We start from the raw sequence: 15062 nt of genomic DNA on the forward strand, positions 1-15062 counted from the left end.
ACAGTGGCAAGAATACACAGAAGAATTTACCAAAAAAAAAAGATATTAAAGACCAGAATATCCATGATGGTTTGTTCACTCACCTAGAATCAGACATCCTGGAGTGTGTAGTCAAATGACTTTAGGAAGCATTACTAGGGAAAAAGCTAGTGGAGGTGATAGAATTCACCTGAGCTATTTAAAATCCTAAAACATGATGCTTTAAAGTGTTGCACTCAATATGTCAGCAAATTTGGAAAACTCCCACAGGACTGGAAAAAAACAGTTTCCTTTCCAATCCCAAGGAAGGATAATGCCAAAGAATGCCCAAACTACCACAGAACTGTGCTCATTTCACACGCTAGCAAGGGAATGCTCAAAATCCATCAAGCTATGCTTCAGCAGTATGTGAACTGAGAACTTCTAGATGTACAAGCTGGGTTTAGAAAAGACAGAGGAACCAGAGATCAAATTGCCAAGATTCATTGGATCATAGAGAAAGCAAAGGAATTCAAGAAAAACATCTATTTGTGCTTCACTGACTACACTAAAGAATTTGACTGTGTGGATCACAACAAACTGTGAAAAATTCTTAAAGAACTAGAACTAGCAGACCACCTTACTTGTCTCCTGAGAAACATGTATGCAAATCGAGAAGCAACAGGATGTGAATGTAGAAGCAACAGTTAGAACTAGACATGGAACAATGTACTGGTTGCAAATAGGGAAAGGAGTACATCAAGGCTATATATTGTCACCCTACTTATTTAACTTCTATGCAGAGTACATTGTGAAGAATGTCAGGCTGGAGGAATCACAAGCTGGAATCACGATTGCTGGGAGAATATCAACAACCACAGGTATGCAGATGGTACCACTCTAATGGCAGGAAATGAGGAGGAACTGAAGAGTCTCTGAATGAGAGTGAAAGAGAAGAGCGAAAAAGCTGACTCGAAACTCAGCATTCAAAAAATTAAGATGATGGCATCCAGACCTATCACTTTACAGCCAAAAGAAGGGAGAAATGTGGAAGCAGTGACAGATTTTCTTTTCTTGGGTTCCAAAATCACTGTGGAAGGTGACTGCAGCCATGAAATTTAAAGATGCTTGTTGTTTAGAAGGAAAGCTATGACACACCAAGATAGCACATTAAGTAACAGCCAACAAATGTCTGTATAGTCTATGGATTTTCCAGTAGTCATGTGTGGGTGTGAGAGTTTGACCATAAATAAGTCTGAGCACCAAAGAATTGATACTTTCGAATTGTGCTGGAGAAGAATCTCTATGCAGGTCAAGAAGCAACAGTTAGAACTGGACTTGAAAAGACAGACTGGTTCCAAATGGGGAAGGGAGTTTGTCAAGGCTGTATATTGCCACCCTGCTTATTTCAATTCTATGCAGAATACATCATGTGAAATACTGGGCTGGTTGAAGCAGAAGATGGAATCAAGATTGCTGGGAGAAATAGCAATAACCTCAGATACATAGATGACACCACCTTTATGGAAGAAAGTGAAGAACTAAAGAGCTTCTTGATGAAAGTGAAAGGGGAGAGTGAAAACGTTGTCAAAAGATCAACATTCAAAATATTAAGATCATGGCATCCAGTCCCATCACTTCATGGCTAATAGACAGGGAAACAATGGAAACAGTGACAGACTTTATTTTCTTGCACTCCAAAATCACTGTAGATGGTTGACTGCAGCCATGAAATTAAAAGATGCTTGCTTTTGGAAGAAAAGCTATGACAGCATATTAACAGAATATTAAACACATATTAACTGCACAACAATAGCATATTAAAAAGCAGAGACATTACTTTGCCAACAGAGATCCATCTAGTTAAAGCTATGGTTTTCCAGTATTCACATATGGATGTGACAGTCAGAGCATAGAGAAGGCTGAGCACAGAAGAATTTATGGTTTGTACTGTGGTGTTGGAGAAGACTCTTGAAAGTTCCTTGGACTGCAAGATCAATCGTAAAGGAATTTGGTCCTGAATATTCGTTGGAAGGATGGATGCTGAAGCTGAAACTCCAGTTCTTTGGCCATCTAATGTGAAGAACTGACTCATTTGAAAAGACACTGATGCTGGGAAAGATTAAAGGCGGGAAGAGAAGGGGACAACAGAGGATGAGATGGCTGGATGGAATCACCGACTCAATGGACATGAGTTTGGTAAACTCCAGGAATTGGTGATGGACAGGGAGGCCTGGAGTGCTGCAGTTCATGGGGTGACAAAGAGTCAGACATGACTGAGCAACTGAGCTGAACAGACTGAAGTAAACATGGATATTGACTATTAGATTCTTAACGGTACAAAATTAGGAACAAATACCAAAAAACAAAGATTAAAAATCTAGAGTAGAAGTTAGACTCTCAAAAATACAGTTTTAAAAATATGAAACAAAATCAATTAGAAAAATTATTACAAAAATACGTATGAAATTTGCTTTAAAAATAGGGTCTTTTTTGGCAAGGTAACAGTAGGCTTGGTTTCATTGAGTTAGACAAGGCTGTGGTCCTAATGTGATTAGATTGATTATTTTTCTGTGAGTATGGTTTCAGTGTGTCTGCCCTCTGATGCCCTCTTGCAACACCTACCATCTTACTTGCGTTTCTCTTACCTTGGGCGTGGGGTATCTCTTCACGGCTGCTCCAGCATAGCACAGCCACTGCTCCTTACCTTGAACAAAGGGTATCTCCTTACCGCCGCTGTTCCTGACTTTCAACATGGGATAGCTCCTCTAGGCCCTCCTGTGCCTGCACAGCCACCACTCCTCAGGTTGCTCCTCCCCGCCGCAGCCCCTGGCCTTGGGCTCAGGGTGGCTTCTCACGATCACCGCCCCTGGCCTCAGGCACGAGGTGGCTTCTCCCGGCTGCCCCTGATCTCGGTCATGGGGTGTCTCCTCCTGGCCACCACTGGCCTCGGATGCTGCGTAGCTCCTCCCGGCCACCACCCTGACCTCGGACGTGGGGTGTCTCCTCCTGGCCACCACTGACCTTGGACTCAGGGTAGCTCCTCTCGGCCGCCGTCCCTGACCTCAGACGCGGGATGGCTCCTCCCGGCCTTTCTTGCGCTGTTGCAGCCTGGCACTCTGGGCCGCTGTCCCTGACGTCAGACGTGGGGTAGCTCTCGGCTGTTCTTGGTGCGCCGGCCCGCCACCGCCACCGCCTGTGCTTAGTCTGGGGAGGCCTTACAAATAGGTGTGAAAAAAAGAGAGGCGAAAAGCAAAGGAGAAAAGGAAAGATATAAGCATCTGAATGAAGAGTTCCAAAGAATAGCAAGAAGAGATAAGAAAGTCTTCTTCAGCGATCAATGCAAAGAAATAGAAGAAAACAACAGAATGGGAAAGACTAGAGATCTCTTCAAGAAAATTAGAGATACCAAGGGAACATTTCATGCAAAGATGGGCTTGATAAAGGACAGAAATGGTCTGGACCTAACAGAAGCAGAAGATATTAAGAAGAGGTGGCAAGAATACACAGAAGAACTGTACAAAAAAAGATCTTCACGACCCAGATAATCATGATGATGTGATCACTCATCTAGAGCCAGACATCTTGGAATGTGAAGTCAAGTGGGCCTTAGAAAGCATCACTATGAACAAAGCTAGTGGAGGTGATGGAATTCCAGTGGAGCTGTTTCAAATCCTGAAAGATGATGTTTCCAAAGTGCTGCACTCAATATGCCAGCAAATTTGGAATACTCAGCAGTGGCCACAGGATTGGAAAAGGTCAGTTTTAATTCCAATTCCAAAGAAAGGCGATGCCAAAGAATGCTCAAACTACCACACAATTACACTCATCTCACATGTTAGTAAAGTAATGCTCAAAATCTCCAAGCCAGGCTTCAGCAATACGTAAACCGTGAACTTCCTGATGTTCAAACTGGTTTTAGAAAAGGCAGAGGAACCAGAGATCAAATTGACAACATCCACTGGATCATGGAAAAAGCAAGAGAGTTCCAGAAAAAACATCTACTTCTGCTTTATTGACTATGCCAAAGCCTTTGACTGTGTGGATCACAAGAAACTGTGGAAAATTCTGAAAGAGATGGGAATACCAGACCACCTGACCTGCCTCTTGAGAAATCTGTATGCAGGTCAGGAAGCACACTTAGAACTGGACATGGAACAACAGACTGGTTCCAAATAGGAAAAGGAGTACATCAAGGCTGTATGTTGTCACCCTGCTCGTTTAACTTATATACAGAGTACATCATGAGAAACGCTGGACTGGAAGAAACACAAGCTGGAATCAGGATTGCCGGGAGAAATATCAATAACCTCAGATATGCAGATGACACCACCCTTATGACAGACAGTGAAGAGGAGCTAAAAAGCCTCTTGATGAAAGTGAAAGAGGAGAGTGAAAAAGTTGGCTTAAAGCTCAACATTCAGAAAACAAAGATCATGGCATCCGGTCCCATCACTTCATGGGAAATAGATGGGGAAACAGTGGAAACAGTGTCAGACTTTTTTTTTGGGGGGGGGCTTCAAAATCACTGCAGATGGTGACTGCAGCCATGAAATTAAAAGACGCTTACTCCTTGGAAGAAATGTTATGACCAACCTAGATAGGATATTCAAAAGCAGATACATTACTTTGCCGACTAAGGTTTGTCTAGCCAAGGCTATGGTTTTTCCTGTGGTCATGTATGGTTGTGAGAGTTGGACTGTGAAGAAGGCTGAGCACCAAAGAATTGATAGTTTTGAAGTGTGGTGTTGGAGAAGACTCTTGAGAGTCCCTTGGACTGCAAGGAGATCCAACCAGTCCATTCTGAAGGAGATCAGCCCTGGGATTTCTTTGGAAGGAATGCTAAAGCTGAAGCTCCAGTACTTTGGCCACCTCATGTGAAGAGTTGACTCATTGGAAAAGACTCTGATGCTGGGAGGGATTGGGGGCAGGAGGAGAAGGGGAAGACATAGGATGAGATGGCTGGATGGCATCACGGACTCGATGGACGTGAGTCTGAGTGAACTCTGGGTGATGGTGATGGACAGGGAGGCCTGGCATGCTGCGATTCATGGGGTCGCAAAGAGTCGGACATGACTGAGCGACTGAACTGAACTGAACTGAATAGTAGGCTATAAAACAAAATTAAAGCAGTAATAAAGAACTTAAAATTAAAAAAATTAAAAAGTGATAATAGTAAAATATATCTAGGAATTTCTCTGGAGCTATTAAGGACAGTGTGGGGTCATTTCAGTTTCTGATATTTCCTTGTTCCAGCTTGTACTTCTTCTCAAGGTCTATAGGCCCCTTCCAATGCTCTGTCAATGTTAACTGCAGGGTTTTAATCTGTTGCACCTGTCACTTCCAGAGTGTTATGCCCTCCTTTGTTTTCTTTTGGCTTCTCCTGTTTGAAAGTCTCTTCCATGTCAAATTTCCGCCCTGACACAAGGGGGCAAATGTGGTCACTTATTTGGACTCACTTGTTCAGTTGTGTTTTGGGGAGGGTGGAACCCTGCAAACAATTATCACTGGTGTGTGTGGGGAGTGCTTGCAGTGTATGGACCACACTGGGTTTGCCCAAGCTCACGGCTTGTGCTTTCTGGTTCTACACTGCTCAGGCTGCGGGGTGCTCTGCAGGACACTGTCCAAAGCGGGACCTGGGTTTCATGCACTTCTCAGGTCTAATCCACTCGGGTTCAGGTTCTCAGGCACTCCACAGGGCACAGACTCTGTTGGGCATGCGTTTTGTGCCCTTCCCAGGTCTGAGCAGCTCAGGCGACCAGGTGCTTGAGGAGCACACTGTCCTAGGTGGGCCATGAATCTTAATCACCTCTCTGGTCTTGGGTGTGCCATGTGTCTCCTCTGGGAAGCTGATCTCAGGCTATGACCCTTCTGGCAGATGTCAACCATCCAGGATCCCAGGAAGACGTGGTTAGCAACTGGGGGCCTGCTTGCAGTTTGGAGGAGGGTGCCGGTCTCTGAGGCTGAGATTGGAGCAGCCCGTTGCCTTCTGGCTCTGGCTGTAGCCCAGCTGCCTCTCTGCCTCTGGCAGGGAGGAGATGGTATGCAACTGGCTAGCACTCCTTTGGTGATCACTCAATCCTTTGCTCTGTGAGTGGGCCAGGCTGTGCATTAAGTTAGAGCATTTTGCAGGAAAGTTCTTTCTCTCTCTCTCTGGATATCCCACGGTTTGGGCTGCTGTCTCATGTTAGCTCCCTCAGATTCTCCTCAGGGCATTCAGGTCTGGTCCTTACCCTAAGCATGCAGCCTGTGCCTCCCTGTCCAGCCTCCAGTGGCTGATGCGAGCATCTGGGCTACTTCTCTGCTGGGAGTTTTGGTTAGGCACCTATTTTGTGGGTTTTTTTTTTCTTTTTCTGCCCAGTTATGTTGCTCCCTGAGATTCCAAAACTCTCCACAGACCTGCGGGTGAGAGGGTTTCCTGCTGTTTGGAAACTCCTCCTTCATGACTCCCTCCCCAGGACGGTCTCCATCCCTAACTCTTTTGGCACTCTTTTTGTCTTTTATATTTTGTCATACCTCCTTTTGAAGAGAAGGGGCTGCCTTTCTGTGCAGACGTTGTTTTGTGGAAGTTGCTCAGCATTCAAATGAACTTTTGATGAATTTGTGGGGGAAAGTGGTCTCTCCGTCCTATTCCTCAACCATCTTGGGACCACCTTCCCAAGTCAATTTTTAACCTAACATTTAAAAGGTGTTAAAAGGGAATTTCTCCCATTCTATTTTACACTCTTTCTTTCAAGTGCACCTGAGCTGTCTCAGTATGATTTAGTCAACCTGTGAACCTGAAATGCAAAACACAGAAATTCTTTCTTAATTAGAAAAATATAAAATAAGTATTAATTAAACACATATGATATGATGAACCTGTATATTTACATCAGTAATCATCAGGATATCTGAAGTTCTCTAATTTATTAATTTCACTTTCCCTCTCCTTCCTAGAGGATGTATCAACTCTAAATGAAAATTAAAAGGAAAGCCAAGTTGGAAATTAATATTTTCTTAGGAGGCCATTAACTATTGTGAAATGCAGATGTTGATGAGTAACCCATTTCAATAAGCAGAAACTCTCTCACTGGTCTCCCCTCTGCTCTCTGGGGCATTATTTACTTAGTTATTTAACCACTGACCACCTCTCCCTTCACTGCTCTAGGACTGTAGAGATGATTTTATTACAATGTTTTCCACACTTTCAGTTCCACAGTCAGCTCAGTTTGGTTCAGTAGCTCAGTCATGTCCTACTCTTTCTGAACCCATGGACTGCAGCATGCCAGGCTTCCCTGTCCATCACCAATACCTGGAGCTCAAACTTGCTCAAACTCATGTCCATCGAGTTGGTTATGTCATCAAACCATCTCATCCTCTGTCATCCCCTTCTCCTCCTCCCTTCAATCTTTCCCAGCATCAGGGTCTTTTCAAATAAGTCAGTTCTTCACATCAGGTGGCCAAAGTATTGGAGCTTCAGCTTCAGCATCAGTCCTTCCAAAGAATATTCAGGATTGATTTCCTTTAGGATGAACTGGATGGATTTCCTTGCAATCGAAGGAATTCTCAAGAGTCTTCTCCAATACCATAGTTCAAAAGCATCAGTTCTTCAGAGTTCAGCTTTCTTTATAGTCCAACTCTCACACCCATACACAACTACTGGAAAACCGTAGCTTTGACTACATATTGGCAAAGTAATGTCTCTCCTTTTTAACATGCTGTCTAGGTTGGTCATAGCTTTTCTTCCAAGGAGCAAGCATCTTTTCGTTTCACCACTGGCTGCAGTCACCATCTGCAGTGATTTAGGAGCCCCTCCCCAAAATAAATTCTCTGTTTCCATTGTTTCCCCATCTATTTGCCATAAAGTGATGGATCAGATGCCATGATCTTTGTTTTTTGAATGTTGAGCTTAAAGCCAGATTTTCACTCTCCTCTTTCACATTCATCAAGAGGCTCTTTAGTTCTTCTTTGCTTTCTGCCATAAGGATGGTGTCATTTGCATATCTGAGGTTATTGATATTTCTCCCAGCAATCTTGATTTCTGCTTGTGCTTCATTCAGCCCGGCATTTCACATGACGTACTCTGCATTGAAGTTAAATAAGCAGGGTGACAATATACAGCCTTGAAGTACTCCTTTCCCAATTTTGAACCCATCTGTTGTTCCATGTCCAGTTCTAACTGTTGCTTCTTGACCTGCATACAGATTTCTCAAGAAACAGGTAAGGTGGTCTGGTATTCCAATCTACTCAAGAATTTTCCACAATTTGTTCTGGAAACTGTTTGTTCCACAGTTCCACAGTATCCTGTGCTTAAAAACTAAAACCTACTTAGTCATCAAAGTAACCCTCCATGAAAACTGCTTTCCAGTCTACACCCTATAGATTTTCTATGTGAAATTAGTTTAAAATATGAAAGAAAAAATATTGCCTATACTTAAACAGACATAGCTAAAATTAACTGAGTCACTTACCATTCTTTAGCTTATAACTAAAAGAAGCTTATAATCAGATTGGTAATCTTTTTTCCTTTACCTTCAGCATAGCAACAGAATGAAATCAGAGAAATGCAAACTATTATTTATCAGTTAGGCTTTACATCAGATGATTTTTCTGAAGGCTGCAGCTTTGCCTGTAGGTATTGTAACTGTGGGAAAACTCTATTAAAAAAAAAAAAACTTGGCAGGTATTCTATTTCACCAACTCCTAAAATAAAATAATACTGTTATCAGTTAGCAACTAATGTAGTAGTTGAATCACTGTAGCTTTTGAAAAATTGAAATTATTTGCCTATCTCTGGGTCTGCCCTATCTTCTCATTTTTATGAAGAAATGCTCAACTGACGTTTAACTAGCTAGAGATTGATAGTGTTTTTCCAGTTTCAAAAATCATATATTTGATTTCTGGTGTCTAATTTTCTTCCCAGTAAAATGAGAATATTACTGATGAGCTGTCAAATCAGCTAGCATATAATTGACATGAAATAAATATTTATTGACTTAATTAACAATAGCCATTATTTATTAAATTTAAACCAGATGTGCTAGCTGTATTAGCATTATCTTTCTTATTTTGCATGTGGGAAACCTAAGGCTAGAAAGTTGCAAAAATGGGATTCAGAGCCTGGATTGCTTTCTACAGTATCTCCCTGCCTCTCCTAAAAATATTATGATAAGTATCAAAATTGAAAACATATGAAAAGTGAAAGTCATTCAGTCGTGTCCAACTCTTTGCAACCCCATGGGCTGTATAGTCCATGGAATTCTCCTGGCCAGAATACTGTAGTGGATAACCATTCCCTTCTCCAGGGGATCTTCCCAACCCAGGGATCAAACCCAGGTCTCCCACATTGCAGCGGATTCTTTACCAGCTGATCCACAAGGGAAGCCCTATTTCTTAAAGGGAAAACACATATTTGTGTAAAAATACACAAGAGCATAATTTTTAAAAAGCAAAGTTGAGAATCTTTGGTTCTAATATGTATTTGCTGGGAGATCTTGACTAGTTTTACTTTAGCCCACTGACACTTGGCTTCGTCATTTTTAAGATAGGATATATCTCATAAGTTTGTTGTGAGAATTAAATTAGATTGATAATCAGTGGAATGTGCTTACCACAATGCCTGATCCATAATCAGCCCAGCATTAATATTAACTATGAATACACACTCTGGGTCTTTCATCGTCCCTTAGTTGCCAGTAGCCAGACAGTAACATGCATATATTGGCTAGTAAGAAAGTCCTCTTTGTTATTAAAATAAAAAACAGGGAAGTTTCCAAAATCATGGCTGAGACACATGCAACAGGATAGGTAACACTAGGTTTGCCTCTTCTCCTTGATTCCTACTATAACTGTAGGGTCACTGCTGCATAACTTATGTTGACAAAAAAAGGGAAAAAGATAAACTTTTTCTCAAGACTACTGAATCAAATTCACATTTTTAAAAAGATTTCCTAAATACCTAAAGGGGACAGACAGGAAAGCAAGTGCAGATGCTTCAAACTCTGTGTGTGTGGTTTACTTTTGTCTGAGTTAATGTCTTTGGTTATAATAATTCACTTTTGTAATATACTTTTTGTCTTTTTCCTATAATTGTTTGTTTACAAAATTGGGTGTGTGTTTTTGTAAGTTACCTCAAATTTCTAACGAAAACATAGAGCCAGGTATGGAATACATATGTAAAAGGTAGAGAGAGAGAGAAATGAGAGAAACAGATAGATGATAGAAAGATATAGCTAGAAAATAAATAACCTTTTTCCAGAATTTGTTTAACTTAGTTAACTACCTCTGAACCAAATGAGGTTACACCTTCCTGTCCACCTTCCTCACTCCACCTGCTGGGACTTGTATATTTCCCTACCACACGTAAATGGCCTATTTGCTCTCTTCTCATGCACTGCCACTTCCCAGAACTATGAGGAGTGTAGTGACTGATATAATCAAAGCTTTCACTCTCTCTGTCTCAAAACACTATCTCTATCTTCTTTTAAACCACTTTGTAACTAAGCTGAACCTCCGTGAAAAGTGTTACACATCACAGACTCAGAGTAGAGTACCATAAAATCTTAATATTATTATAAGACACATTTTCACATAAGACACGTGTCTGCTTAGGTATCTTATATTTGATGCTTTTCATTCATCTCCTGAATCCTCCTCCATGCTTCATAAAAGGCACTCAGAGGCTTTTCAGAAATACTGATTCTTGTTAAATTGAGTTGAACTGAACTAGAAACATTTATATCCTTTTCTTTCTTTCTTTTTAATTTATTTATTTTAATTGGAAGCTAATTACTTTACAATATTGTATTGGTTTTGCCATACATCATCATGAATCCACCATGGGTGTACACGTTCCCCATCCTGAACCCCCCTCCCTCCTCCCTCCCCGTACCATCCCTCTGGGTCATCCCAGTGCACCAGCCCCAAGCATCCTGTATCCTGCATTGAACCTGGACTGGCGATTCATTTCTTATATGATATTATACATGTTTCAATGCCATTCTCCCAAATTATCCCACCCTCTCCCTCTCCCACAGAGTCCAAAAGACCATTCTATACATCTGTGTCTCTTTTGCTGTCTTGCATACAGGGTTATCCTTTTCTCATGTGTTATATTTTTTAATTGAAATATACTTGATTTGTAATGTGTTAGTTTCAGATGTAAAGAAAAGTGATTCAGTTATACACATACTCATGCGTGTGTGTATATATGTATTTATATATATATTCTTTTTCAGATTATTTTCCATTATAGATTATTTTAAAATATTGAATGTAGTTCCCTATTATATATGTTAGCATACTGTTTATCTATTTTGTATGTAGTAGTATATATTTGTTAATCCCAAATTCTTAATTTATCCTTCCCACCTCTCCTCCTTTAGTAAACATAAATTTGCTTCCTATGTCTGTTAAGTCTGTTTTATAAATTAATTAATTTGTATTATTTTATTCTAATCCCACATACAAGTGATATCATATGATATTTGTCCTTCTCTATCTGACATTTCAGACAGAGTATGATAATATGTAGGCCCATGCATGTTGCTGTATGCATTCTATTATGGTTGAGCAGCATTTCATAATGTGTATATGCCATATCTTCTTTATTCATTCATTTGTGATGAACATTTAGGTTGTTTCCATGTCTTGGTAATTGTAAATAATGCCACTATGAACACTGGTGTGCAGATGTCTTTTCAAATTAGAATTTTCTCCAGATATATGCCCAAGAGTAGAACTGCTGAATCATATGGCAACTCTATTTTTAGTTTTTTAAGGAACTGCCATACTGTTCTCAGTAGTGGTTATACCAATTTACATTCCCATCAAACAGTGTCAGAGGGCTCCCTTTCCTCCACACTCTTACCAGCATTTATTATCTGTAGACTTTTTGAAGATGTCTATTTTGACTTGTGTGAGGTGATCCCTCATTGTGATTTTGATTTGCATTTCTCTAATGATAAGCAATGTTGAGCATTTTTCATGTGTTTTTGACCATCTGAATGTCTTCTTTGGAAAAATGTCAGTATAAGTCTTCTGCCCATTTTTTTTGATTGGGTTGCTTGTCTTTGTGATATTAAACTGTATGAGCACTTGTATTAAGTTCTTGTCAGTCACATGATTTGCAAATATTTTCTTCCACCCTGTAGGTAGCCTTTTCATTTTGTTTATGATTTCCTTTGCTGCTCAAAAGTTTTTAAATTTGATTAGTTCATTTGTTTATTTTTGCTTTTTTTTTTTTTTTTTTTTTTTTTTTTTTGGCTTTCAGAGACTGACCAAGGCAATAGTGCTCAATTTATGTCAGAGATGGTTTTGCCAATGTTTTCTTCTAGGAGTTTCATGGGATCAGGTCTTGTATTTAAATCTTTAAGCCATTCTGAGTTTATATTTAGATATGGTGTGAGGGCATGTTCTTACATCATTGATTTATATGCAGCTGTCCAGGTTCCCAAGCCACTTGCTGAAGAAATTGACTTCCTTTTCTCCATTATGTAGTCTTGGCTGTCTCATTGAAGATTAACTGACTGTAGGTTGTGTTGGTTTTTTCCTGGGCTCTCTATTCTGTTCTATTGACCCATATGTCTGTTTTTGTGCCAAGACCATGCTGTTTTGATTACTGTAGCTTTATATTACTGTCTGAAGTATGAGACAGTTAGGCCTCCACCAATGTTCTTTTTCTTCAAGATTGCTTTTTAATTCTGGATCATTTGTGGCTCCATATAAATTTTAGGATTATTCATTCTAGTTCTGTGAAAAATGTCATGGTTATTTGATAAGGATCTCATTAAATCTGTATATTACTTTAGGTAGTTGGCCATTTTAATGATATTAACTCTTCCAATCTAAGAGCATGGGTTATTTTTCTATTTATTTGAATCATCTTCAGTTTCCTTTATCATTGTTTTATAGATCTTAGCATTTAAGTCTTTCACCTCTGTGGTGAAGTTTATGCCTAGGTATTTTAAGGTTTTTTTGATGTATCTAATAATTTTTCTTTTACATTCACTTTCTGATATGTATTATTAGTGTTAAAAATGCAGCAGATTTCTGTATGTTAATCTTATATCCTATTACCATGCTAAATTTTTTTTTCAGTTCTAGTAGTCTTTCTGTGGAATCTTTAGAGTTTTCTATATATAATATCATGTCATCTGCAAATAATGACAACTTTACCTTTTCCCTACCAATTTGAATAACATTTTGTTTCTTTTTCTTGTCTAATTGCTGTGGCTAGGACTTTCAATTGTATGTTGAATAGAAGAGGTGACAGTGGGCATCCTTGTTTTATTCCAAATTTTAGCAAGAAGGCTTTCAGCTTTTCACCATTGAATATTATGTTGACTGTGGGTTTGTCACAAATAGCTTTTATTATGTTGATATATGTGTCCATTATATTCACTTTGATGGGACTATTTATCAAGAATGGATGGTGAATTTTGTCAAATGTTTGTTCTATATCTGGTGAGATGATCATGTGAGTTTTGTCTTTTTTTGTTGTTGTTGTTGATTTGGTGTCATGCATTGGATTTTGAATGACAGAGTTTAACGGCTAAATTGACATAATTGTTATTATGTCAACATTGACATAATCTTCCAGTTGTTTATAGCCATCACTTTTAAATCATATTGGTTATCAATTCATGTTAACATTGAGGAGCCAAAATATTAGCTATTAACTCCAATAATTAACTAAGCTTAACAAACTGTCATACTGATTTTTATAGGGATTCAAGGATATTTCTCTTGAGAGATTTATACACGGTGGAGCCAATGTTACAGGATTCCAGTTGGTAGATTTTAATACACCTATGGTGACCAAATTAATGGATCGCTGGAAGAAACTTGATCAGAGAGAATATCCAGGATCTGAGACACCTCCAAAGGTATTTGTTTGTTTTTCTTATGTATTTTTAGTACTTTTTAAAATTTAAGGTAGAAAGTTCATTATGCAGTTCTTCTAGTAATATTTTGTCAGGCATAGTGTGGCCTGGGACAGAAATATTCTGTCACTATTTGTCACACAAATCAATATTTTCTAAGTTTTTATATTTTATGGAGGAGATGTTAGCCATTTCTTAAGTAGTTTATTATTATTATTATTAATTTGCATGTGAATGTCCCTGAATAAATTATATATTTTTAAAATTATTCCAAATGTGAATAACCACTAATAACTATTCCACTCAGAAAACAACTATATTTGCAAAATGATTTACAATAAGTAAGGAAAGTGGTAAAAAATGTAAAATATATAGCTTCTGCAAAATTTCTCTTTCAATTTAACAGTAAAATGTCAGATTGTTTAATTTTATCTGACAGACATTGCAGAAGTATGTTATTGATATTTGCAAAGGGAGTTGGTAAATTTCTGATCATAAGCACATTTTTTTCTCTCCTGAAAAGATAAATTCCTTTGATATCATGTAGATAATGACATAATGTTTCTTAAACTCTAACAGTGGTTTTGAGCTTCTCCATAATAAGATATTGAGTTGGTAATGCCATCCGACTCAATGGGCATGAATTTGAGTAAACTCCAGGAGCTGGTGATGGACAGGGAGGCCTGGCATGCTGCAGTCCATGGGATCATAAAGAATCAGACATGACTGAGCGACTGAACTGAACTGAACTGATAATAAGACATCATCATTTAAACAACTTTTACTAATCTCTCAATGACAGTGTATTCAAGTAAAAAGTTTCAAACATAATTTGGAATTTGAAGCCTAGAAAACTATAATCTACAATAGAAAATCTCAGTTCTTCCAGCTTTGTCAATTTCTTCTGTGTAGTATAACAGTTTGGCTAGTCATACCATTTTCACTACTTTCAAAAGAAAGCGTTTACTGAGTATCTGCTATGTGTCAAGCACTATAGTCCACCCTCTGATTTTACAAATTTCTAAATGCAAGATATTAAATCGTATGTTAATTGATTGTCCTTGAGTCAAGGGCCAGATTTGTGAAATGTTTGCCCAGGACCAACTCCTTGAGCCTTAGACAAGAGCATTGTCCACTATATTGCACCAGTTTGCAAGCTTAGATAATACATATGAAAGCATATTAAAAAGCAAAAATATCTTCAAGATGCACACCACCTTCAGGATAAAAAGAAACTTA

The 15062-nt window shown here is 39.0% G+C and overlaps 1 protein-coding gene across 1 annotated transcript in view; it reads left to right on the forward strand.

The window, feature by feature from the left end:
- Window positions 1-15062, forward strand: part of GRIA4 (glutamate ionotropic receptor AMPA type subunit 4) — a 693144-nt gene that overhangs the window by 550779 nt on the left and 127303 nt on the right. The window contains exon 6 of the mRNA XM_005689338.3: window positions 13668-13826. Within this exon, the coding sequence (XP_005689395.1) occupies window positions 13668-13826 (159 nt within the window). The remainder of the gene's footprint in view (window positions 1-13667; window positions 13827-15062) is intronic.

The sequence above is a fragment of the Capra hircus genome, chromosome 15 (genome assembly GCF_001704415.2).
Source record: "Capra hircus breed San Clemente chromosome 15, ASM170441v1, whole genome shotgun sequence".
In the NCBI taxonomy this organism is placed as follows: domain Eukaryota; kingdom Metazoa; phylum Chordata; class Mammalia; order Artiodactyla; family Bovidae; genus Capra; species Capra hircus.